The 25,088-nt window shown below is 62.8% G+C and overlaps 2 protein-coding genes across 5 annotated transcripts in view; one reads left to right on the plus strand and one right to left on the minus strand.

The window, feature by feature from the left end:
• The window catches only part of FLII (FLII actin remodeling protein), a 12,947-nt gene extending 10,229 nt beyond the window's left edge, over positions 1 to 2,718 (plus strand). The window contains exons 21-30 of one of the 2 annotated variants that reach the window (XM_034646753.1): positions 208 to 396; positions 474 to 613; positions 706 to 952; positions 1,116 to 1,270; positions 1,358 to 1,418; positions 1,505 to 1,633; positions 1,716 to 1,822; positions 1,932 to 2,037; positions 2,152 to 2,217; positions 2,302 to 2,436. In XM_034646753.1, the coding sequence (XP_034502644.1) occupies positions 208 to 396; positions 474 to 613; positions 706 to 952; positions 1,116 to 1,270; positions 1,358 to 1,418; positions 1,505 to 1,633; positions 1,716 to 1,822; positions 1,932 to 2,037; positions 2,152 to 2,217; positions 2,302 to 2,436 (1,335 nt within the window). Of the gene's footprint in view, positions 1 to 207; positions 397 to 473; positions 614 to 705; positions 953 to 1,115; positions 1,271 to 1,357; positions 1,419 to 1,504; positions 1,634 to 1,715; positions 1,823 to 1,931; positions 2,038 to 2,151; positions 2,218 to 2,301 lie in introns of both variants that reach the window. The other variant, XM_034646752.1, reaches the window with a different exon arrangement.
• LLGL1 (LLGL scribble cell polarity complex component 1) lies at positions 2,678 to 17,978 on the minus strand. Of its 3 annotated transcripts, none has more exons than XM_034646754.1 (23): positions 17,771 to 17,978; positions 15,665 to 15,762; positions 13,471 to 13,552; positions 13,253 to 13,383; positions 12,111 to 12,269; positions 11,869 to 12,031; positions 11,654 to 11,786; positions 11,270 to 11,324; positions 10,952 to 11,106; positions 10,649 to 10,872; positions 10,378 to 10,445; positions 9,179 to 9,332; positions 8,999 to 9,103; positions 8,167 to 8,459; positions 7,734 to 7,881; positions 7,413 to 7,566; positions 5,815 to 6,110; positions 5,058 to 5,322; positions 4,781 to 4,895; positions 4,497 to 4,609; positions 4,093 to 4,213; positions 3,873 to 3,952; positions 2,678 to 3,321 (listed from the first exon to the last, which is right to left on the minus strand). In XM_034646754.1, the coding sequence occupies exons 1-22, from the start codon at positions 17,792 to 17,794 to the stop codon at positions 3,874 to 3,876; spliced, it is 3,135 nt and encodes a 1,044-aa protein (XP_034502645.1). In that variant the 5' UTR covers positions 17,795 to 17,978; the 3' UTR covers positions 2,678 to 3,321; position 3,873. The 3 variants fall into 3 exon arrangements, with proteins under 3 accessions (XP_034502645.1, XP_034502646.1, XP_002923177.2); XM_034646755.1 differs by having other exon boundaries at positions 4,497 to 4,603; positions 11,654 to 11,789; positions 17,771 to 17,977; XM_002923131.4 differs by having other exon boundaries at positions 11,654 to 11,789; positions 17,771 to 17,976.
• Between the last annotated feature and the right edge of the window lie 7,110 nt (positions 17,979 to 25,088).

Genomic DNA, 25,088 nt, shown 5'->3' on the forward strand with positions numbered 1-25,088 from the left:
GCAGTCAGCCGCAGCCTGGAGGGCACCGAGGCGCAGGTGTGGAGTGCGAGCACAGGCCCCGCCCCGGCCCCGCCCCTCCACCCTGTCAGGCCCCGCCCCCGCATCGAGGCCCCTCCCTCGTTTGCCCCGCCCATGCTCCCAGGCCCCGCCCCCAAGCCTCGTCTGACAAGACCCCCACTCCAGCTCGTGTTTTCTCCCTCTGGGCAGGTGTTCAAGGCCAAGTTCAAGAACTGGGACGACGTGTTGTCAGTGGACTACACGCGCAACGCGGAGGCTGTGCTGCAGGGCCCGGGGCTCACCGGGAGGGTGAAACGCGACGCGGAGAAGAAAGATCAGATGAAGGCTGACCTCACCGCGCTGTTCCTACCGCGGCAGCCGCCCATGGCCTTGGCGGAGGTGGGGGCCGGGCCCGGGGCGGGGCGGGGCGGACTCCGCCGGGACCCTGCCCTGTGACTAGCGGCCGTCCCCTGCAGGCCGAGCAGCTGATGGAGGAATGGAACGAGGACCTGGACGGCATGGAGGGCTTTGTGCTGGAGGGCAAGAAGTTCGCGAGGCTGCCGGAGGAGGAGTTCGGCCACTTCTACACGCAGGACTGCTACGTCTTCCTCTGCAGGTGCCGCCGCGGCGCGCCTCGGTCGCCCGGCCCCTCCCCTGAAGCTGGGGGGCTCGAGCCCCCGCTCACCGCCCTCTGACCACCCCCACCAGGTACTGGGTGCCCGTGGAGTACGAGGAGGAGGAGGAGAAGAAGGAAGAGAAGGAAGAGGAGAAAGCGGGAGCGGAGGGCAAGGAAGGCGAGGAGGCAGCGGCTGAGGCAGAGGAGAAGCAGCCCGAGGAGGACTTCCAGTGCATCGTGTACTTCTGGCAGGGCCGGGAAGCCTCCAACATGGGCTGGCTCACCTTCACCTTCAGCCTGCAGAAGAAGTTCGAAAGCCTCTTCCCTGGCAAGCTGGAGGTGTGCCTGCCGTGCCCCCGCCTCCCCACCCCCTACACCTCCTCTCCGGGCCACGCCCCCCGCTCCAGGCCACGCCCCCGTCCCCTCCAGAGGGACAGACGACGGGGGGCGTGGCCGGGGGGGTTTGTCCAGGGAGCTGCCCCTAACGCTTCCGTACCCCCAGGTGGTGCGCATGACACAGCAGCAGGAGAACCCCAAGTTCCTGTCCCATTTCAAGAGAAAGTTTATCATCCATCGGGGCAAGAGGAAGGTGGCTCAGGGTGCCCAGCAACCCAGCCTCTACCAGATTCGCACCAATGGCAGCGCCCTCTGCACCCGGTGCCTGACTGGGGGGAGGGAGCGTGCGGTGGGCAGGCGGGGGCAGTGGCCAGCTGGGACCCCTTGCTGACACCTCCCACCCCCCAGGTGCATCCAGATCAGCACTGACTCCAGCCTCCTCAACTCTGAGTTCTGCTTCATCCTCAAGGTGGGGGTGTGGGGGTGGCGGGGACTGCGGAGCAGGGTGATGGGCTGTGGGCTGGCCCCGACGTGAGTCCCCTGCACATTCCTCAGGTTCCCTTTGAGAGCGAGGACAACCAGGGCATCGTGTACGCGTGGGTGGGCCGGGCGTCGGACCCAGATGAGGCCAAGCTCGCGGAAGATATCCTCAACACCATGTTTGACGCCTCCTACAGCAAGCAGGTGATGGGGGCAGGTGGCGGGCCGGCGGCCAGCCGTGCAGGAGCAGCCCGGGGCCCTGGCCCAGACAGACCCTTTCCCACAGGTCATCAACGAAGGCGAGGAGCCCGAGAACTTCTTTTGGGTGGGCATCGGGGCCCAGAAGCCTTATGATGATGACGCTGAGTACATGAAGCACACCAGGCTTTTCCGGTGAGCCCGGGCCCAGACCCCTCCCCGGCTTCCGCCCCCTCCCCCCCCCTCCCCGGGCCTGGCCCGCACTTGCCACCCTCACAGCCTCTTCCCGCCCCTCGGCCTCCAGGTGCTCCAACGAGAAGGGCTACTTCGCAGTGACGGAGAAGTGCTCGGACTTCTGCCAGGATGACCTGGCGGATGACGACATCATGCTGCTGGACAATGGCCAGGAGGTATGGCCCCTCCCCCACCCGCTGACCGGGCCCGCCCAGGGAGCCCGCGCACTGCTAGCTGGGAAGCTGAGGCCCCCGAGTCCCCTGAGACCCCCTGCCCTACTGTCCCCACAGGTCTACATGTGGGTGGGGACGCAGACGAGCCAGGTGGAGATCAAACTGAGTCTGAAGGCCTGCCAGGTGAGCCACGTGGGGGGAGGGCCAAGGCCGGGCCTGGGGGGTCCGCGAGGACGGCCCACGGCTCACGCCCGCCCGGTCGGCCAGGTGTACATCCAGCACATGCGATCCAAAGAGCACGAGAAGCCGCGCCGCCTGCGCCTGGTCCGCAAGGGCAACGAGCAGCACGCCTTCACCCGCTGCTTCCACGCCTGGAGCGCCTTCCGCAAAGCTCTGGCCTAGGGCGCCAGCCCCGAGCTTGGGGCGAGGGGGCCCGTCCGTCCACTGCCACCGGCAGAGGCTGTGCTCGGGTGGCAGCCCCTGCTCCAGCCATCCCCCCAGAGCCACAGTCCCCAGCAGCACAGCCCAAGCAGCACCCAGGGGAGCCCTCGAGCCAGGCCCTCAGGGCTCTGAGCAGCTGGAGTCCCTGCATGGGACCTCCTGCGTGGCGCGCCCCCACCAGAGAGAAAGCAGCGTGGTTGCCTTTTAAGAGATATTAAATGCTTTTATTTTCAATATTAAAAATCAGTATTTTTGATATTAAAACAGAGCTAATCTTAAAATGACAGGAAAAGAATCCCAAGGTACAATCTATAGGGAAACCCACCCTGACCGACCCCCCTCCCAACACACACGCGTGTACACACACACACACTCACACTCACACACTCCTCAGTCGTGGGTGCCCAGCAGAGCTCCCAGTCCTGCGCGCACACGTGCACTCATGCAGACCGGGGGGGGGGTGCTGGCCCAGGAGTAAGTACCAAAATAGTTTTAGAAATGCCTGTCCATCCCAGCACAGGCCTTAGAAAAATATTCTTTGCAAAGGGAGTGGGGAAGGACGGTGTGTCGAGTGGGGGGTGGCGTGGGTTTGCCAGCCCCAGGTGTCTTCTGCCCTTGGCACCTGGCCTCCAGGTTGCCAGCTGCCTACAGGAGGGGCCAATGCAGATCTGCCCCAGAGGCCGGGGGCTGAGTCCCAGGCCCACAGCGCCACACCGCCCCGGGGCCGGGCTGGGCAGGTCCCGCTGGAGGCCACAGGTTAGCAGGTGTGGGTCTATGCGAAGGGGCCCAGGGTCCTGGACCCCAGTTCTGAGCAAGGCAGTCGGTAGCCAGATAGTTTTGGCCTTCCTGGTAAAGGAAGAGAAGAGGGATCAGAGAAAGCCAGGGAGGCCCGGAGGGGCAGATGGCCCGGCTGCAGGGGGCCATCACACTGCCTCGGCCCATTTAGGGGCCAGGGTCCTGCGGTGACAGCCAGAGGCGGCTTGCTGAACCTGAGCACTGCCCACGTTCAGCCCGCTGACGTTAGGGTGTGGCAGCGGTAACCCCAACAACGGGAAGACGGAGCTGGGGTACCCGTACCCGGCACAGGGGGCACCAGGCAGCCAATGGGTGGAGAGACCCATGGGTCCCGCATCAGGCCCCGCTCCCTGGGCTCGCCCGGCCGGACCCGACCACGTGAGCCTGGGGGACCTCCTCTGCAAAACAGGCTGGCCAGCCAGCCCCTGAGCCCCCAGCTGCCACCACTCCCAAGTGGTTTGTTCCGGCCTGGTGCTAAACACCACCCATGATGTCCAGGGGCTGCCAGGCCAACCCTGTTTTTCTAAGACTCAGGTATGCAAATCGGGGCTGTCCAACAGTAAGGAGCAGGTAGCCCCAGGGCTACCCTAAACCTGCAGCACCTCATTTGATCAGGATGGCGCAGGCTCGAGCCTCATCTTCCGCCAGGTTCCTCAGGTTCCTCTCAGACTCCTCGGAAGAGCTGGGGGGAGGAGGGCAGCGATCAGAAGGTCCCAGGACCAGGCCCTGCCTTGGGCCTCTGTGCCCAGTTCTGACAGAAGAGAGGCTGGGGAGCCAGGGGAGCCCCTCCCGTGGATCTGCCCACCCACCCACGTGCCTCACCCCAGGAAATCCTTCACATCCTCCACCGTGACATCCCCTGTCGTGTCCAGGGTGGTGTCCGCACTGGTAGCCGAGTCAATGGACATGGGTGAGAGCATGGCCTCAGGCAGCTCTGGGGTGTCTGCAGGGAAGAAGTGGTCAGGCTCCTGCCTGGAGCCCTGGGCACCCTCGGCCCTCCACCTTCCACCCCCGGGAACCCGAGGACCCAGACCCAAACCCAGCCCCAGCCCGCAGTGAGGCTGGGGACCGCAGGCCGACCTGCAGCCCTCCCCTGCCTGGCCTGCCCGACCCTGGGCTCCCTGCCACGGCCAGGCTGCTGCCTCCCACGGAGGCTTGCCCCCACCTCTGAGCGGGGGGTGGGGGGGTGGTCCTGCCACCTTCACTTCCCACCCAGTCCCCCGTACCAGCTCCCTTGCTGCGGACAGGATCCGGGCTTCCATCGCGGCTCCGTGAGGCCAGGACGATGCCCGGGGTCCCGTTAGCCTGGCTCAGCTTCGGTGACTCCTGGAGCCTGTAGCTACAGAGATGGGGCCGTGAGGGGGGCCCCAGGAGTGTCAGACCCTACCCTCCCTCTCGTAGGATCAGACAGGGGTGCCACCACGGAGGGCCACCCTCGTTCCATGCAAAGTTTGGCACAGGGATGAGACTGGCCTCGGGACAGGCCTCCTGGGCTGGGCCCTCCACACACCTGGCACAGGTGGTGTCTCGGGGCCAGCTGATGTCTAGAGAGCAGAGTGGCTCTGTGATGTTCCGGGCACTCAGAGAAAAGCGTTCAAACTCCGACGGAGAAATCAGATAAAAACCTGGGTGGGCGGGCAAGGAGTGGGGCGCAGTTAGGGGTGGGACTCCAACCACAGCGCCCCCAGCAGCTTCCTCCCCAGCCTCTGCTGGCCAGTCCCGTGCCCGCCCTGGGAACCCCTCCCGGGCCCGCTCAGGCTGTCCGCACCAGGAAGCCTTCCCCTCACCCTGGCCGTGGCGCGTGAAGACGCAGGATGCGATGCCGCTGATGTCCTCCTTCCGGATACAGGAGTAGTGTACCTGGGGCCGCAGGCCAGGCACCGAGAACACGTGCACATCGCCCAGGTTGGTGAGGCAGGCCAGGCAGGTCTCTGCATAGTCCTCACAGGCCACGCTGGCAAATGTGGCAAGTGCCACCTTGCGGACGCGACAGCCCTCGTGGGCCGTCAGCTTGAACTTGGTCTTTGCGCTCACCTTGGGTAGCGTGAACACCTGGCAGCGGGTGGGCAGCCGGTGAGCGGGGCCTGTCCTCCCAGATGCAGGCAGCAGCCCCCACCCCACGCCCAGCCCGCCAGTCGGCCTGCACACCCAGCCACAGGGCTGCCTCTTCCCGGGCACCCTCCCACCCCAAGCTACCCTCTCCTCGCACTCCACCCTGGCTTCATGCTGCTCCCAGAAACCTCCCGGGGCCCCGCCATCTGTGGCCAAACCAGCCACACGGGGTTATAAGAGTCAGGTGGCTGCTATCCACTCAGATCACGACCTCCCGCCAGGCAGAGTCCCGAGGAGTGCTCGCAGGGTCCTGGCGGGGTCTCAGTGAGGCAGAAGGGTCCTGAGAGCCTCTGTGTTCTGCAGGGGGCGTCTGCTAGGTAGGGGCTCGGGGGGGGGGGTGTGTCTCAGCAGATAGGGCGCATAGGCAGGGCACTTTCTAGAGGATCCAATGGCGTCCGGGCAGGAGCCTGGAGGGTCTCCACCGGGCTTTACCTTGAACTGCTCCTCGGACGCGATGAGCACGGCGTGGCCGCCCTGCATGTCAGGGGCCTGTGCCAGGTCCCGGGAGGCCTCGTAGGGCTCGGGCAGTGGGCGGCCGCGCCCATCCAGCACGGCGATGGCCACCACGGGGGCGCGGTGCATCAGCTGCACCTCCTTGCCCAGCACGGCCTCCACCGCCCGCTCGGGTCGCTTCTCACCGCCCGCTGCGGCCGCTGGCACTTCCAGCGCGTAGGCAAACACAGAGCCCGAGTTGGTGCCCGCCCACATGGTGGGTCCGTGGTGGGCCGCTGCGGAGCGACGGGCCGGTGAGGTGGGATCCCCCTCCTCTCCCGTCCCATGCCTCCCCGGGGCCCGCCACACCTGCTCTGTACTGACAAAACGCCGGGCCTTGGATATGGTCCCCCGTACAAGGCCCCCCGTACAAGTGGGAACAGCCTCCAGGACATCTCGAAGACATCAACAGGCACCCAAACTACACCCTGACCTAGCCAAGCCTATCCCGCGGCACCCTCAGCCCCCAGCGCAGTAACGGGCCCAGCATACAGCCCTGACCCCCAGACCCCCCCACCGCCACCAAACGCCATCACTGGTCCTGCCGACACACTCGAAGCACCCTCACCCCACAGACCACTCCAGTGCGCCTCAGCCCACCCCGTTCTGGGCACTTCCCGCCTCCCAGCTAGACGCGGAGACCCCGGGCCTGGGCCGAAAGGAATCGTGCCGGCGGTACACTGTTTAGCCCGCTTTCCTGTGTGGGCGGCAGCGCTGGGGAAGGACGGGCCTTCAGGGCGGAGGCTGGCCCAGCACCCCAGCGGCTGGGAGGCCCCGCCCCATCGGCCTTCTCACAGGGACAGCGGAACCCCGTCAAGGCCCCGGGGCTACGGTGTCCAGGTGGTGAGAAGATCCGCTGCACAGAGGATCCCCAACATAAATGACACGGGGGGGGTGCTCCCCTCAGACTCGGGGACCGAAGTCACCTTGGTGACAAGCCAAGCACGGCCTGACTAGATGCCCACCCGACACAGACTGTAAGAAGGCGTTTTCAAGACAGATGGAGAAAGGCACCGTAGACCACGTGTGGCCGGGACCAGCAGCGGTTCGCTGGTGCGATGCGGGGACCCTGGCTGTGGGTTACACCGTCGGACACACACTCAAGTCCTCACTCACAGGTTATCGTTTAAACGGCGGAGTGTGGGGCGGGGACGGGTGCAGCAGCCGCAGACAGCCGGTGGCACCAGGCTGGATGTCGGGGTGACGGGACCCCTCTCTAGTTCTGTGTGTGGTTGAAATTCTCTATCGCACAGGTTACAGATCCCGGGCGGCCTCCCGGACTCGTGCCCACCACAGCCGTGGGCGCTGGCAGAGCCTCCCGCTCTCTCTCCTCCCCCGGATCGTGGGCGCCCTTCTCCGTGGTCGGGTCTCCGAGGCCCGCCTGGCTCCCTCACCAACCTCACAGGTGGATGTTCTAAGCGGGACCTTTGCGGGGCCAGCTCGGGCCGGCAAGGAGCCGGCTTCCCTACCTCCTGGGCCGCCCACGGCCTAGATGGCCAACCGAGGCCCACGTCCCCAGCCCATCCCCCCGATCTCACCATCTCGAAGGAACGTGTCGGCGAAGTAAAGGCAGCGGACGACGCCGGAGAGGGAGTCGTCAGCGGAGCGGGGCTCGATGCGGCGCTGCACTGGGGTCATCTCCACGTCGTGGGGACAGGCCTGCTCAGCCAGCTGCGCGTTGGCCTCCTGCAACTGGACGGGCAGCGGCCTCCAGGACGCCACCTTCCCCACACCCCGCCGGCGCCCCGCACCCTCCCCTCCCGTCCAGATCATCCCGGCCGGGGCAACCGCAGTGTGCACACCAGGCTGGGGGCCAAGGCCGGGGCGTGGCCCGGAGAGGCAGCCCAGCCCCAGCTCACCTTGCTGGTGGCATTAGCGGCCCGCTTCTTGCCCGACACTCGGCTCTTGCGGATACGCCGGAAGGACTGGCGCAGGGACTTCTTGAGGGACTTGACCCGGGACAGCGGCCCCTCCATGGCCAGAGAGTCGTTGGGGTGAAGCGTGCACCTGCGGGCAGGCAGATGTCAGCTAGGCCACACGGCACAGTCCCGGAGCGGCCACCATGCTCCCGCTGGCCCCATGGGCCAGGAACCAGAGGCCCAGTGACGCTGCCCCGCCACCCAGCAGCTGGGGGCTTAAAGCTCGCCAGCAGCTCTCCGCATGAGGACAGATCTGCCAGAGGGGTAGGGGGCTTCCAGGTCACCCTCCCTTCGCCGTGTCAGGTCTCAGAAGGCGAGACCGAGGCCCAGACCCCGCCTGCCTCACCAGGCTCCGGGCCCACCCCCCACACACCTGGCCAGCACCGGGCTCCTGCGCTGATAGTCGAAGAGGCCAAAGCCATGACTGGTGCCAAAGGCCACGAGGCTCCACTCGGCGTGGAGCGTGACAGCGGTGACAGCAGCTGGTGGCAGGCACTGAACCAGCACTCGGGGCTGGAAGCCCGCAGGCCACGGCAACGGCCCCGTGCGTGGACTCAGCCGCTCGTGGCCCTTCCACGTGAAACCCTCTCGGTCCTGGAGGAGGTCCACGCTGGCCACGCTGACCGCCTGCTCCGAGGGCACGTCGCTTAGCTCCAGCACCAGCACCTAAGCCCGCAGCCGGGCGGGGGAGGGGTCAGCACGGAGGAGGGTGGGGCTGCCCAGGCCCCACCTAAGCCTGCGAAGTCCTGCCAGGGCGCTCCTGGTATATCGTCTCTAGTTCACCTACTCAACGAGCACTCACTGAATGCCTACTGTGTACCAGGGCCTTCAATGAGCCCCGAGGAACACGGCGATGACCAAGACCCACTGCCTTGCCTTCTGGGAGGCAAATATCCCACCACCCCCCAAGCCCATCTCCGTTTAGTCATAAGCACACACTGAGCACCTTCTGTATGCTGCATGAGTGCCAGTGACACAGCAGTGACGGAGCCCTGCCGGTCCCTACCCTCCCAGGGCTCACCTAACACCTGTGCCCCCAACCTGGTCCCTACCCTCCGAGGTTCCCCAAGAGCCAGCGTCTGGACTCAAGGCCCCCAGGGGGTTCCCCTGCCCTGGCTGGCCTCCCCCAGCCATCGCTACCTGGAGCCCCACTCTAGGTCAGGCCCACTTCCTCCACAAAGCCCTCGGAGACCCCGAGCCCTCACCTGGCCCGCTGTGCCAGCCACCACCATCTGGGCCGTGTACTTGCACAGCGCCACCTTCTGCACACCGAGCCGAGGGTCGTCACTGTAGGGGTCAAAGCAGCCCACCTGGCAGGGCAGGATGGAGTGAGGACTCGGGGCAGGGCTGGGGCGAGGCTCCCCAGGGCTAGGGGAGGGGCCCACCTTGCGAAAGGGCGGCCAGTCATCCTCGGCGGCCTGGCCCAGGCTGTCGGTGTGCTCGCAGTCCGTCTGGAAGAGGCCAGCTGTGCCGAGCTTGTAGAGCGGCCGCAGCGCCACGCCGGACGCGTCCCAGAACCGCACTGTGCCGTCCTCATGGCTGCGGGGAAGGCGACATCAGGCCCGCCCCGGGCCCCCTGCACCTCCCCGGCCACTCCTCCAGTGGTCACTCACTGACCACCTACTGCAGATGCCAAGCACCGACCAGACTCCCGCTGCACACAGCAAACAGAAGGCATCTGCTGTAGAGAGCGAACACGGACTGAGCACCTACTGTATGCCAGAACCCCATGCACCTGGGCCTCTCAGACAGGGTGGAAAGGTTTGGAAATAATCACCAGTGCGCCAAGCAGGAGATGGAAGAGGAGAACGCAGGAAAGAAAGAACTACAGGCGCGTCCAGAAAAGGTGGTCGGGAGCTAGCCCCAGAGCAGAAGGACCGTCTGAGCCATGAGGCAGCCATGTAGGCAGAGCAGCAGGAAGCCTGGGGAGGCTGGGAGGAAGCAGGGAGGGGAAGTGGGGGGCAGCAGACAAAATCTGGGGTGCAGCTTCAGGACACAGCAGCAGAGCTCACATCAGGGCCTTTGGATAGCAGTGGGAGCCCAGAGCCAGGGTGTGAAAAGGTGCCTGCGTCTCTGGGACTGGTTGGGACACCTCTAAAGCCGTGAGCAGGAATGCTCCAGCAGGGGAGGGGACCCTGGAGCCAGAGGCCTGAGGGTCCCGGCACAGGCAGGCAGCAGGGGCAGGGCAGGAAGTTGGGGCCTGAGTCACTGGGCACGTCAGCGCCCGCCAGGCCCAGGCTGGGCTCTCCAGCACCTGCCCTGGGCAGATCGGCGTGGGCCAGCCCAGATTTTCCGGTCCCAGGGCAGGCTGGGTGGGTGGAGCTCAGTTCTAGACCGAAAGGCAGGGCAGGGCGGGGCATGAAACCAGAGCCTAGAGAGGCTCCGTCCACCCCGCGGGACAGGGGATGGCCTGGTCCCACCAGGGGCGGGTCCCGAGTCGCTAGGCAGGCCAGTACGCACCAGGCCCCGGAGAGGCTCTCTGGCATCTGAGGGGGCTCCACCAGGCCCCATCTGCCCACACACACACACATACACACACACACGTCACACCTGTGCTCGGCCACGAACACGCGCGTCTGCCTACCCGGTCAGCAGCAGCCCTCTCTGGGATGGCTCCTGGGCCAGGTTCCGGCCCCCGGTGATGGGCCAGCTCTGGGAGAGACAGGCAGAGAGACGGAAACGGAAGGTCAGGGCAAATGCCTTCTCCTCACCCTGAGCTTGGCCCCCAGGGCCCAAACTGCCTGAGTTCCCTTTGTATGCCTGCCACATTGCCCCCTCCGGGCGCGTGCCTGGGCAGTGCCTGGAACACCCTTCCTCCCCAGACCCCTGCCCTGCAGGGGGCCCTGGGCACAAACCGAGGCACTGGAGGCAGGCTGTGGGCTCTGCTGCTCGCCAGCGCTCACGATGCGGGCCCACAGCTTGGCGGGGACGTTGGCGACGTGTGCCGAGCAGGTGATAGCAGACGAGTGCAGCGGGGCCAGGTACGGAGCGGGCACGGCAGGCCAGCCGGGCGTCTGCAGGTCGAGCACCACCAGCTCCTCCTCGAGCAGCACGGCCAGGGCCTGGGGCTCGTCGAACTCTGTGGACGAGGGCTAGGTGAGCCCAGCGGCAGGGGGCACGGGGTACGGGGCCTGGGGCAGGGAGGGCGGGGCACACACCGTCCTCAGGCCGTGTGCTGTGCACTGTGAAGAAGTCGATGATGCGGGAGGTGAAGTCCAACGTCACCAGGGTCTCAGCCCGGAGCACACTCACACAGTGGCGGTCACCGTAGCTGGCACGTGGCATGCCACCACTGAAGATGATGAAGTGGTCCCTACAGAGCCGGCAAGGGAGCCCCATGAGCCACCTGGGCTCCAGGTGCGAACGGCCCAACCCAGGGAGAGCAATACAGGACATCCCTGCGCCCCAGAGCCCACCGTCCTCCCCGCTGCAGACACCGCCCCCAACCCCCATCTGAGAGCCGGCTCCCCACCTACCCAGATTCACAGTTTCGCCACAGAATCTTGTTAATGGCTTTGCAGGGGAAGGGGCCTGGAGGGGTGGGACAGTGTCGGGCTCACTCGCTTGCCGGGACCAGAAGGGCCCCAAGTCACATTTCTCCAAGCTTCTCCCATTCCTATTCTGCTTCCATCGCTCCCCACCTCACAGCTGCTTCCTGACTCCCGGAGGGGAAGGCCCACTGCCCCACCGCGCCCCTGCAGCAGTCTCACCCTGAAGACCACGCTTGGCACCGCCCCCTTCCACAAGTCCTCCTGGACACCCCCACCAAGGCCAGGCAGCCCTGAGTGCCTGAGTTTGGGGTCTCCGGTCAACCCCGTACTCAGGTGTAAGAGGCCGCCCTCGGCCTCCCCGGCACTCACCGTAGGGCGTGGTGGCTACTGTGGGCTGGGTCATCGGGGAGTCGCCAGCGTCCGCCGACCAGACAGCGTAGCTGCCGTCACTATGGGAGCTGACCAGCGTGCTGCCGCTGCGCTCCCAGCACAGGCTCTCCAGCTGCTGCCGGGCACAGGTGGTGAGCGTGAGCAGGGGCGTGAGCGGACGGCCTGGGCAGCTGGTGCTGGCCTCCCCCACATACCTGGTTGCCCAGGAAGACGCGGTCTGCACACTGCGCCACCCGGTTCCAGATGACCAGAAGGCCCCGGCTGTAGCCGATGAGGATCTTGGTGGGGTCCCGCAAGTGTCCCTGGAGTGACTCCACTGGGCCCAGCGCCTTCCCGCACCGGTAGTCGTCTGGCACGCTGTGGAGGGGCTCACGTGAGCTGGCAGGAGCACTGCCCAGGCACGAACTGGCTGCTGGGAGGTCCGTCTGCCCCTCACCTTCGAAGAACCTCGTCCGGGGCAAGAGTCTGCCCCTCGAGCAGTGTCAAGGTGGGAACATCCAGGAAGAAGACGCTGCCTCCCTCGGTGCCCAGGGCTGCCATGTCACCCGCCGCCACCAGCAGGACCACCGTGACACGGGCGAGGCTGAGCGGGCCACTGCGCGGGATGAGGGGAGGCAGGTGAGGGCACAGGTCCATCCACGGGCTGAGGAGGGGTGTGGAGGGGGCGGGGTGCTACTGGGAGCTCATTATGGCCCCTCTGCGCTCACAGAGGCCCGGTTATTGAGTGGGCTGGCGCACCGGGAAGGCAATGGTGGCGGCTGTGGGCATCGTAATTAGCTCGCTCAATTATTCATCAGGATCTTGGGAAGGAGAGGGATAAAAATAGGTTCCCTAGGTCTTGGAGACAGGCTCCCGAGCCCCTCCCACTCACTAGGAGGGGAAGGCAGGAACCAGGCCAGTGCCTGGGCCAGGACCCAGGGCTCCAGGACACACACGACCCTCATGAGCCCCACCCAGGAACCCCCGTCACCAGCCCACGGATGGCTCCCTGACTTTGCAGGAGGTGACCCAGAATGACCCCGCCTGCAGAGTCCACCCCTGGGAGAGGGCTGGGTGTGTGGGGGTACCACCCAGCCGCCAGCAGGAGGACAAGCCTCCCACTGAGGCAGTACGGGAATTTGGAAGGGTGAAGGACTTGGCCACTCTGGCCGTTTTGGGAAGGGCCAGCAGGGCCGGCGGTCCAGGCCCACTCCACTGTCCCCTAGAGCAACCTCTAGGCACCCCCTGCTGCTGACACCTCACACAGCCTAGTAGGACCTTCCTCGCCCCCAAACCTGACCTTTCATCCATGCACATTATGGCCCGCTGCCCCACCCCCAACTGTGAAAGGCCCTAGTCTTCCCCGGAGCATGGACACCACCTGCTCACCTTGGACTCGGCCAGAACCCCCTATTTAACACCCGCAAAACCCACATGGCACATCTCTCCAGGACCCGGGCACAGCTCGATGGACTCTGCCGCCCTGAACCCTAGAGCAGGGGTTCCGTGCCCACGGCGCCTTTGCAAGGCCGGTGCCCACCACCTCCACCAGGCTCCCTGCGGGCCCGGCAGCCCGTCCCCAGCCAAGTCCTCTAGTACCTGGCCCCGTCAAAGCCCGGCCGACTCGGTGGCTGGAAGCTGAGCGCCTCCTCCAAGTGGGCACAGCCGTTGTGATGGACGATCTCCCAGAGGTGCAGGCTGCTGTCATCCAGCAGGCTCAGGAGGCGGCCCTGGTGGATGAGCAGAGACGGAGACTGGGCTGGTCTGGGCCGGGCAGGGCACGGCGGCCATGGGAGCCGGGGAGGGGAGAGGCTCACCTGGCCGGGCAGGAAGTGCATCTGGGTGACAGTGGCTGTGTCTCGGTGCAGGCCAGTGAACTCCACACCGGGTGCACCGTAGCTAAGTGCGCAGGGTCAAGGGCAGAAGCAGGCACAGGAGATCCTCCTTTCCGAGAACCCTTCCAACAGGCCCCAGCCAGGCCTGCCCTCCAACGTCCAGAGGGGACCCCTCCTAGAAGCAGCACTGTCCTGTACCCCCAAAATATCCCCAGGCTCAGAGCGCAGGCTTCGCTCTGCTCCTGCAGGTTGGTGCTGCTGTACAACCTTTACTTCCTCATCTGTAAAATGGGCGATTGAGTCCCACTCCCACCTTGCAGGGCTGATGCAGGGCAAGTGAGAATGCAAGCACACCCAGCGCACTTGGCCCAGGCCTGGCACATGGCCACGGTCCCGCTCTGTGTCAGCCTAGCGTGTGTCTGTGTACATGAGCGCTGGGCCCCGCAGGCTGGGATCACACAGGCAGAGAGGCCAGGCCAGGCCTGGGCACGGAAGCCTGGGGCAGAGAGGAGTCCAGGCTGCCTCTTCCCACAGCTCCAGGCCAACCTCCAGCTGCGGGCAAGGAAACCAACCTCCCTCTGGGGCCGGCAGCCAGCAGCCCCCACTGTGATCGGGGAGAGGCCTCGGCCTGCCCATTTCACAGACAATGTACAGAGGCTTGGGAAGGTTGGGTGAGCTGCCTCAAGTGCCTGGGGTCCATGCCAGAGTCACGGCAGCTCCAGGTTCGACAAGGGTGGGGGGGGCCGGGAGGGAGGGCTAAGGAGGGGTCAGCGTTGCCCAGCAACAACACAGGAGCCGTTGCTTTGGAGCCAGCGTTGGGATTCCCTGCAGGAACCAGAACACAGAAGAGGGGACAAAAGAGAGGGCAGGAGCTGCTGGGCGGGAACCAGGGTTGCCAAGGAGACGGGCCGCCCTTGAGGGGGAGGGGTGGCTTCTGTGGCCAGCCTCAGTTTCCCAACGCAGGGCTCCAAGCTAGGGTAGTTTGGGGGAAGGAACAAAGGGAAGGAGGAGGGCCCCAGCCTCCTCCTCCGGGGCTGTCTCCTCGCCAGTACATCGTGCTCTCTGTAAGCATGCGGAGCCCGGGCACAAGGAAGACCATGGAGGGATGGCTCGAGCAGGGTGCCGAGCAAGGGGCTGCAGGAACACAGTGCGCAGGTGGGACAGGACAGCACCCCAAGGGCCGGGAGCAGGCCCGGAAGTGCACACCTCCCGGAACCGGTGGGGGGGTTCAGGACAGGGGGTCCGGGCACTGTCCCCTCCCCACACCATTCCCTGCCCCACAGGTGCCTCGGGAGCCCATGGGAGAGGGGCACCCTGGTCCAGCCACACTCCCTCGAGAAACTGGACTCAGAAACCACAGGCCCAGAAGCCCACCCCGGCCTGGCCACCCAGCCCTGGGGTGGGAAGACCCCCATGCCCACCCCGCCCCTTTCCAGGCATGGACTCATTTTTTCTGCCAACCAATGTCCCCAACGAGGGTACTGAGAGCCAGAGGATCACGGGAGAAGGGGTGAGGGTAGACAGCCTCCACCGGGCCCTCCACCTCAGTTTCCCCACCCAAGGGGCTTCAATGAGAGCAGCAGGGGTGGGGTTCTCCGTGGCAGGCAGGGAGTCCTTCAGCTGCCAGCTTGCCCCCACCCCACCCCCACCCCGCGCTTGCAGGAAAATGCCCGCTTTGTGCAGCTCACACGGCCCATTGTGCAGTCGCCAGCATCCAGGTGGGGGCCGCGCCGCACTCACCATGCTGAGCCTGGCACGGCCCCCAGCCCCTCAGCTAAACACGTGTGTCCTCGCATTCGCACACGCGTGTGTGCCTGGTCACAAGGGCAAGGCCCGCTGGGCGACCCCAGCACACTCGCCACCCTTGCTGGGTACCGTGCCCGGCCAGCCTCCCGGCCCCAGTGTCCCGGTCAGTTGCTGGAACGGGAGCAGGGTCGCCTAGGTAACTGGCTGGCTGAAATGCAGCTAGGGACAGCTGTGACCACTGCAAGCTGACCCCTCCCCCACAACCACTTGGGTAAGGAAGAGTCTCAGGGGCAGAGGCCGCACCAACCTCCACCAGGACCCGGGCCCTGACTGCGGCCTCCGGGGCCGGGCCAGGCCCGAGGAGCCCGCACACGGGGCTGCAAGCAGGAGGTCCCAACGGGCCCTAAAGGCCTCAGTTCGCAAAGGATACATCTTGACGGCCCCAGACCTCGTGCCGATGGCCATGATGCGAAGCTCCGGGTCGAAGGCCAGGGCGCTGGGCTGGTTGGGGAAGCCATGCTCCACAGTCTGCGGGGGAGGGGAGGGCATTGGCAGCGGCCCCCCTGAGGCCTACCCCAAGGCAGCCTCCAGACTAAGGCAGCTGCCCGGCAGGACCAGAGCTGGTCCAGCTGAGCTCGGCGTCTCACTGTTCCCAACTCTACAGCAGGTGACCACACCTGCTCTCCACACTACAGAGGCCCTCCCCAGGCCAAGGCCTTGTCTTCTTCCTCCATACCCACGTCCGGCCCACTGTGCGCGGGGCTCTGGCAACAGAGAAGCAGGACCCACGAGGTGTAGGCACAGAAGTCTACCCTTCCTGTCTAAGAGTGGGGCTCTCCACCCCACTCGTGGAGGTAAAGTGCCATGCTGTCTGAGGTCGAATATGAAATCCATGGCACTCCCCACAGGCCCCGCATGGAGATCGGAGGGCAACACCCGGGATCAGCTCAGTGGCGGCTCTTGACCCCCTCTCCCAGGGCGTCTCCTCCTGGCAGACCCAGTCCCAGGGCAGGCCCTGCCCGCCAGGTTCTCTCTCCTTCCTTCCACCGGCTCGTGCTGTCGTCCGTTTCCCCACATCCACCAGTTTTCCCACATCCACCAACAAGCTCCCACTCATCCCCAGAGGCCTGCCTGGAGGGGCTCCTGCCCCGTCCTCAACACCGGTGTGGGACACCACAAGTTGGCCCAGGCATCTCCTGACCGGTGCCTCAGCCAAGACACACGTTTCCAAAGAAACCCTGCTCCCAGCCCTGCTGCCCCAGCCTCCCTCTTGCCTCAACCAATGCAGGCAGGGACTGAGCCCTCTATGCAGCCTGCTTGGACTCAGGCTGACCACAACATTCTCCAAGCCTCAGTTTCCCATGTGGGCACTAGGGGCATTGAGCCCACCTGAGGACAGTATCGCCCATTTGGCTGGGGGTGGGGGGACAGGGAGAGCTTCCCTTTCCCACCAGCCTTGCCATGCCCCTACTAGAGCTGACCAGGCCTAGCCAGTCCCATCCTCTTGTCAGGATCCTCTCGGAGCTCCCGCCTCACCACCTGATCCCTCTCTGTCCTCCTCTTCCCTCTCTCCCCCAGCTTACTTGAGTCCAGGCCAATAGCCTTCTGCTCTCCTCTACTTTACTAGGCAAGCTCCTGCCTCAGGACCTTTGCATCTACTGTACATCTACCTGGAACCTGCTTCACCCAGCATTGCCCAAGGAGGGCTCCTCCCCATCACTCAGGTCTCAGCTCAGGAGTCAACTCCTCAAAGCCCTCCCTAAACCACCCTGCTCTAGCAGCCTCCCTATCCCCACACTCCCTACCCTCACCCTACTTTATTGTATCCCCAGCACTGGCCATCATCCAAACTGCTGCACATTTCACTCTTTTGCTTAGGCTTTTCACTGTCTCCCCCACGAGTACATCAGCACCCCAAGTGAAGAGGCATTTGTCCCTCTTGGTCACTGTGGTGTCCCCAATACCTAGAAGGGGCCCCTCACACAGCAGCAGCTCAGATTGTTAAACTGACATAGAGTGGACATCCCACGGGCAAGCTGTGGGCAGGACAGGGGTCTGGATGCAAGACAGTCCAAAGTCCATGCTTGCTTCTGACCCTCCCCACCGCTGGGGATTCTGGGACCTATCTGTTCACACCTATCTCTTGTGACCAAGCCCCTTGCCCCAAACCACACCCGTCCCACCAATGCTGCCCACTCAGAATGGGGCCTCACTCTCCTGAGCAGGGAGCCCTTGGCTTCTGCCGACCCAGGGCCAGCCAGGAGGAGCCAAACCTCCCCACCATCTGTCTCTGGTCTCCACTTCACACCCCGACTCACTGGCTGATTCACCTGCCCCCACCATCCTCCTCCTCTCACCTCACAGGGTCTCACGCTCACAGCCACCCAGTGCACGAAGGGGACCAGCTGGGAGACCCTGGGCACCAGCCACCCCTCAGGGTCCCCCAGGCCCCTGGCGAGTTCTCAGCCACCACGTCTGAAGGCCCTGGCAGCCCCCATCACCAGGAAACCCTGTCTGCCCCGAAAGACATTCCCACCTCGGCCACTTCAGCTCCAACCATCCCAGAGTTTTCTCCTGAACAAGAGTCTCCTCGTGTCTGGCTCAGGACCACAGCAGCCCTTCTGAAAATCCCTGCCCCTCAAGGCTCAAGTCAAATCTCATCGACAAGGGGCCACAAGGACAGAGTGCCCCGGCGTGCTCTGTGACTTTCGGCAAGTCGTCATCCCTCTTTGAACCTCAATTTTCTCACCTATATGACAGGAATAATAATTGTAATCCCCAAGAGCAGTGAGGGGCTGTGCAATCAGAGGTTCGGAGTAAAACTGAGGCCAGAAGGAACACCCCAGAAGTCAGCAAGGGAAAGTCTGGGGCCTGGATCTACCACACATCAGCGCAAAACCTGGGGGGACGAGGGAGCTGAAGGCAGCCCCTTTCCCATGGCCCCTCTTGCCCTACCCAGGAAAAGAAAGGAAGGAGCAACCATCTCCACCTTGGCCCAAAGGCTCCGTCAGTTGGCCCATGTGATACAGGGAGCCAGGACGCACAGGGAGAAAGGTGGCCCCATTTCATAGCAAGGGAAACTGATGCCCCAGGAGTTGAAGTGTAGTTGCCTACACAGTCAGGCTTCTTCCCTGGAGCCCCCAGCAGAGCAGAGCAGGTCAGAGCCCCGCAAGGCAGAGCCTAGGGCCTTGGGGGAGGGGAGGAAAGGAACAGGGAAGGGATTTCCCAGCCCCACCCCCCAACATCTGCCTCCATTCCTCACCCCTCCCCACTGGCCTGGGTGCGAAAGCAAAACAAACTGGGGCCCTGGGCTGCCCCAAGGGCTGAGCAGGGGCTCCGAGGGCCCCCAAAAGAAGAGAGAGAAAGAGAGAGAGAGAGCCAGAGTAAGAGTTCCAAAGACTGCAGAGAGACACATATAGGTGGAGAGACACGCAGGGAGAGACAGGCAAAGGCTCAGAGATGAAGGAAGACAGAGAAGGGATACGCAGAGACACACAGGGACAGAGGTGGACACCCCCCTCTCCCCAGACACACAGGCACAGGCTGAGGATAGGGAGGTGATCACAGGCAGAGACAGGGGCAGAGACCCAGAGACATGCACGGAGTCGCACAGAGACAGAGAGACACACAGACCCAGGTACACAGAGACCCGCAGACCTGGGCCAGTGAGGCCCACAGGGACCCGGAGCTGACTCGGAAAGTCAGCGAGGGACCCAGACCCACCCAGAGTCCGAGAGTGGAGCAAGGGAGGAGGCAAAAAGTGGGGCCCCCCGAGGGGCGCGCGGCCCGGTCCCCGAGGGGCGCGCGGCCCTCCCCGCGCCGCGCCCGAGCTGGGCGCCCCCTCCCCCCGGGCCCGACGTGGCTCCGGCCCCCGGGCCCCCGCTCNGGCGGGCGCAGAGCGCGACTGACGTGCAGGCCGACCAATAGGTTTGCCCGTGCGCCCCCCGCCCCGCCCCTGCCGGCCAGACAATGGGGGAAGAGTGGGCCCCCCGGGCTCGGCCGGGCTCGCGAAAGTACTCCCGCCGAGCATGCGCCGCGGCGCGGGGCCTGCCGGGACTTGTAGTCCATGAGCCAGGCCTCCTGCGTGGGCGGCTGGGGACGAGCTTTGGAGGGGGCCTGCGGGTGTTCCCGAACTTGGAGGAGGCCTTTTCCTTCCTCCAACGAGGAGCGGCGTGCTTATTCAGGTATTGAGGCCGACCTGTCCCGAAAGCCAGGAGAGTTCTGACTGGTGCAACTCCCTGACACTTCAGCCTCAGTTTCCCCACCTACGTTACGGTCCAGTGATTGCCAAGTTATATTTACAGTTTCACGGGACACCGCTTTGTTCCCCAGTGTGCCAGAACACCTCCCATCGCCCTGCTTTTGCCCTGGCTGGGTGGTCAGTCAGGAATGCCCCGCTCAGACCCCGAACCCCTGGGCAGCTCCTACACATCCTTCGGGGTCCACTGTAAAAGGCTATGTGTAGCCGCACGGGATTCTTAGGAGGGCCATCGGCTAAAGAGAGGGACAGGTAAGAGGCACTTTCTCAGGAAGTGGCATTTGGGACGATCCTGAGATTGGATTTGGGCTGATCCAAGATGGGGGAAGGGCCACCCCTGCACAGGGAACAGCGTATAAACAAAGCTGCACCCCGCCTCCAGTCTCTGAGGGACAATTGAGGGACAATCGGGCCTGTCCCCACCCACCTCCTAGGCCGCTTTTTCTCATCTGGACAATGGCCTCGAGGCTGAACCTTTCCTTCCAAGGCTGAGGATAGGGTGCCTGGGCTCAGGGCTGCGGCAGGAAGGAGCTCCCAGAAGCTTAGGTGGGGCAGGTGAACCAGGCCCCAACCCCACCAGCTGTGTCCAGGGAGGCAGGCCTGACTTCTGACCCCGAGATAGCTGCCAAGCAGCAGGGGCCTTGCTGTCCCCGCCCAGCCTACAGCAGCCCAGCTCAGCCCTTCCCTGGGCTGGGGGCTGCAGGTGGAAGAGGAGCGGGTCCGGGTCGGGGAGCAGGGAGGTGAGTGCAGGGAAGATGAGAACAGCACAGTTTAAGGGTACGTCCCATGTGGCAGGCACTATTCCAAAGCCTTTCTTGTTTCAACGGACAATGCTTTCAACTTATCTGTGAGGGAGGAAACAGTATTCCCTGCTTTACAGTTGAGGAAGCTAAGACAGAGGAGCAAAGGCAAGTGGGGGGCTTTGACGTGAGCTGTGGGCAGAGCTGGCTGGACAGAGGGGTCAGAGCCCTCCAGCCACTGCCCACCCCACGCCCAACACAGGCAGCTCAGGCAACTCAGAGGCCTAGGTTCTGGTCCCTGCCGTGCCACCCACTGACTGAGTGACAAGACCTGAGCCCCAATTGCCTCCCCTGCAAATGGAGAGCCTCACAATGGGAAGTGTGAAGTTGTTAATTTACATTCCCACATCATTGCTTAGAAGCTGTGTGGCCTGGGGCAAGTTACTTAAGCTCTCTGTGCCTCAGAGCCCTCACCTGTGAAAATGTGGAGACTAGAGTACCTACCTCAAAGGGTTGCTATGGAGATGAAATGAATTAGGACTTGGAAAGCCCTTCGGAAGTTCCAGGCAGACAGGAAGGGCTGTGTGAGTGTTAGCAGTTTGCAGAGTTCTTGCTAATTGCCATGTGAGCTCTTCCCCTCTATCACCCTGGGCCAGTCCCTGCCCTTCCTCAGTCTCCAGTACTCTTTGAAAGGGGACTTAGTCATCAGGCAGTGAGCAGCTGTGCCTCCCCACCACACCCCCAGCTCACAATTGCAGGGGGGTGGGGGGCAGAGCGGGGTGGAGACCATGACCACCCAGGGTTTACTGTGCCGTGATGGGAGACGCGTGGGGGCTGTGGGAGCCCAGAAGGGGCATCTGTCCCGAGGTAGTGTCCTGGAGGCCTGGGGGTGGACAGAGAAGGGTCCCGCGGAAAGGAGGGGTTCATAAAGTGTCAGAACCCACCCCCACACGTGTAAACAATGCAGATTCTAGGTCCCCCACATGTAAGTGCCTGTGGTGTAGGGGCCCAGAATGTGGATTTTAAGCCAGCCTTTTCTTAGGTGACTCTGAGGCCCAGCTTGGCCTCATGCGATCAGTTTGAAGGGGGCTCAATGGGTCCACTGGGGTACAAATGGGTAAACTGAGACTGGGCAGACTGGTCCAGCCCAGCCACACATGGAGCAGGGTTTAGGAATGGCGCCGGGGAGGGGAGGGTACCCAGGCTGGGAGGGTCTGGGGCACTAATGACGCTTTGTCTCTCCCCTCCCCCAGAGCCTCCTTGGGAACAGGCCTGTGATTACTACAGTAGCCCAAGGCAGTAGGGCCGGGCCGCTTGGCGCAGGAAACCAAGGCTCAGGGGAGCCCAGGCAAGGGCATGAACACAGGACCTTCAGTGATCTCAGGCGCCGCTGTACCTATCCTGGGAGCACTGGAAGGGAAAGCAGGTCCCTTCTTCAGATCTCTCAGCCACGGGTCAACCTCAGGCCAGGGAAGGACTGCTCCCTTCTCGGCATTTCCTGGGTGGGGTGGCCTCTCCCTCCTTCTTCCTCCTCCTCAGGCACTCCAGGGCCCTAGCCCAGCTCTGACCTGAGACTCAGGTCTGGCTTCAAATCCCAAGACACCTGCTTGCTAGCTGGATGACCTCAGGTAAGCCACTGTCCAGCTCGGGCCTCAGTTCCGTCATTTTCATCTGTAACATGCAGCAAGAACTAAATAAGATGATTCCAAACAGGAGTTGAGTGTGGGGCCGGTTCTGTACCTAGTGGCCCAGCTGGTTTGAGGACTCCCTCCAGGACCTGCTGGCTGCCTCACCGTTCTTCAGATGTGCTAGACATGCTGCTGCCTCAGGACCTTTGCACTCACTGATTCCTTGCCAGGTACACTTTGCCCCCAGGTTTTCACTTAAGCCAAATCCTCCACATCCCTGTGGTTTTAACTTAAATGATACTTGCTCAAAAAAGCCTATTTCCCTCACTCCTGATGCCCTTCCCTGCCTGATTCTTCTGATGACCTCTTCGCACCCACCATCTATTGAACTTTTTAATTTTTTTTTTAAAGATTTTTTATTTATTTATTTGACAGAGACAGAGATAGCCAGCGAGAGAGGGAACACAAGCAGGGGGAGTGGGAGAGGAAGAAGCAGGCTCATAGCGGAGGAGCCTGATGTGGGGCTCGATCCCCTAACGCCGGGATCACGCCCTGAGCTGAAGGCAGACGCTTAACCGCTGTGCCACCCAGGCGCCCCTGAACTTTTTAATTTTTAAAAAAAGATTTATTTTAGAGAGAGAGTGAATGAGTGAGTGGGGGCAGGGGTAGAGGAAGAGGGAGATAGAGAATCTCAAGCAGACTCCCACTGAGTGCAGAGCCAGGCGCAGGGCTGGATCTCAGGACCCTGAGATCATGAACTGAGCCACCGAAATCACGAGTTGGACGCGCAACCAACCAAGCCACCCAGGTGCCCCTTGACTTCTTTCTGTGTATATTGTCTCTCCAGCTTGAGAGTGAACTCCCTAAGGTCTTGCTGGTTTTTAATGCTATCACTCATTGCTGTGTCCACCGTGCCCAGAACAGTGCCTGACAGACTAGGTACTTAACACATAAGTAAATAAATATTTGAAGAACATCTGAAGCCAGTACAACAAAATATTAACATGTGTGGGTATTGGGTGCTCCTGTGGCTTCTCTGTTAAAAGTATTTTTCAATGGGGGCGCCTGGGTGGCTCAGTCATTAAGCATCTGCCTTCCGCTCAGGGCGTGATCCCAGAGTCCTGGGATCGAGCCCCACATCAGGCTCCTCTGCTGGGAGCCTGCTTCTTCCTTTCAAATTCCCCCTGCTTGTGTTCCCTCTCTCGCTGGCTGTCTCTCTCTCTCTCTTTCTGTCAAATAAAGAAATAAAATCTTAGGGGCGCCTGGGTGGCACAGCGGTTAAGCGTCTGCCTTTGGCTCAGGGCGTGATCCCGGCATTATGGGATCGAGCCCCACATCAGGCTCTTCCGCTATGAGCCTGCTTCTTCCTCTCCCCCTCCCCCTGCTTGTGTTCCCTCTCTCGCTGGCTGTCTCTATCTCTGTTGAATAAATAAATAAAATTAAAAAAAAAAAAAAGAAAATCTTAAAAAAAAAAACTTAAAAGTATTTTTCAATGTGTTTGAAGTGTTTCATTAGAAATATAAAACACAGGGGCGCCTGGGTGGCGCGGTCTGTGAAGCACCCAACTCTTGGTTTCAGCTCAAGTCGTGATCTCAGGGTTAGGGGATGGAGCCCCGCGTCAGGCTCCACGCTCAGGCCAGTCTGGTTTGGATTCTCTCCTTCACCCCCTACCCCTCCCGCTTGTGCATGCGTGCTCTAAATAAATTAATAAATCTTTAAAAAAATATATAAAACACCGGAGCCCTGATTTGGGGGCGCCTGGGTGACTCAGTTGGTTAAACATCCGGGTCTTGATTTCTGCTCAGGTCGTGATCTCAGGGTTGTGAGATCAAGCCCTGTGAAAGGCTCCCGGCTGAGCATGGAACCTGCTTGGGATTCTCTCTCACCTCCCTCTGCCCTTCCCTGTTCCCACACTCTCTCTTTAATAAAATAAAAAATAATCCACAGTTTAGGAGTCACATCCACAGAAAAGGACGGTGGATGGCATGTGGAGAAGCAGGTGGGTGACAGTGATGTCCCTAAGCCAGGCTGGCATGCATCAAGGGCGTCTTCAGAGGCAGACGCCCCAGTAAATGTTGCATCTGTGCTTTATCTGCTGGAACCCTTGCAACAACGCTGGAGGGGGGTACAAGGACGATCCCACTGTACACACAGTAAATGGAAGCTAGGGATAGAGAAGTGACCTGCCCAAGGCCACCCGAGGGGGGAAGAGGGAAGAAGGGGTGACACGGGAAAGCCCCAAAGGGAGGCAGAGTAGGAGCAGCGAGGGAGGGGGAGGAAAACCTGGCCGAGGGAGGCAGGCCCTGCCTTCCAGGAGCTGGCCCAGATCCCAGCTGAGGCCACGACCCTCCTCTGCTGCCCAAACCACACACGCAGCTTCTTCCTGGCGGCTCCTCCAGGGGCCTGGCAGGCCCAAGGATTCCTGCAGCGGTGTGGGCTGGGGGTGGGGGAGTGGGCAGGGCCTGGGATGGGAGAAAGGTGGGTGGGGGGTTGACGGAGAGGCCACTGGGGAGCCTGGGCCTAGGGGTGGGGGAGGAGGGAGCACCTCATCCCGCACAGTATGCAAAATGAAGCTGGCTCTGAAGGCATCCTTTAGGGTCCAGACAGGCGAGGGCCCAGGGGACCTGGGGACCTCCGTCCACAAACAGCGTGCTGGGCCTCAGTGGAAGGCCAGACAAGTAGGGGGAGTACTGGAGCAGACCCAGCCTGCCCTCATTTTACAGGGGAGGAAACAGGCTCAGAGAGAGGTGATTGGTCTCTGGACCTCTGGCCCAGTGCTCCTTCTCCGGGTACAGGCAGGACTCAGCGCTCACACGCCTGACACTCCCCCAGAGTCTGGATCCTCAGCTGGGCGTTTCTTCAGCTCGCACTGGGCCACAGGACCTGGGCAGTCACGTGCGCCTGACCCCTACAGGAGTGTCAGGTTTGAGGCTTCAGCGTGACCCTGTGGTGGCTCCTCTGTGCTTCATCCCTGTGGCCCAAAGTTCTAATCCTGCCTCTGCCACGTCACCTTTCTAGGCCTCAGTTTACTCATCTGCAGAATGGGGGCAAACAGTAATTGCTACTATTTATTAACACTGAGCATTTCATCTGTGCCAGGCACCACTGTTATTCATTTAATCCTAAACCCATTTTACAAAAGAAGAAACCAAGATCAGATAGGTTAAGTAATTTGCCCAAAGTCACACAGCTAGTATGTAGCAGTCAGGCCCCGGGGAAGGTATTAGA

This window comes from Ailuropoda melanoleuca, chromosome 17 (assembly GCF_002007445.2).
Source record: "Ailuropoda melanoleuca isolate Jingjing chromosome 17, ASM200744v2, whole genome shotgun sequence".
Taxonomy (NCBI): Eukaryota; Metazoa; Chordata; class Mammalia; order Carnivora; family Ursidae; genus Ailuropoda; species Ailuropoda melanoleuca.

Coding starts and splice junctions, on each gene's coding strand:
- LLGL1 (XM_002923131.4), bottom strand. CDS start 17,794: ATGGTTGGAGCTGAAGTGGCCGAG. Junction 8,460..8,998: donor TGGCTGGCACAGCGGGCCAG/GTGAGGGCTCGG, acceptor CTGCGGGCTTAG/GTGCTGGTGCTGGAGCTAAG. Junction 7,567..7,733: donor CCGCTAATGCCACCAGCAAG/GTGAGCTGGGGC, acceptor CTGCCCGTCCAG/TTGCAGGAGGCCAACGCGCA.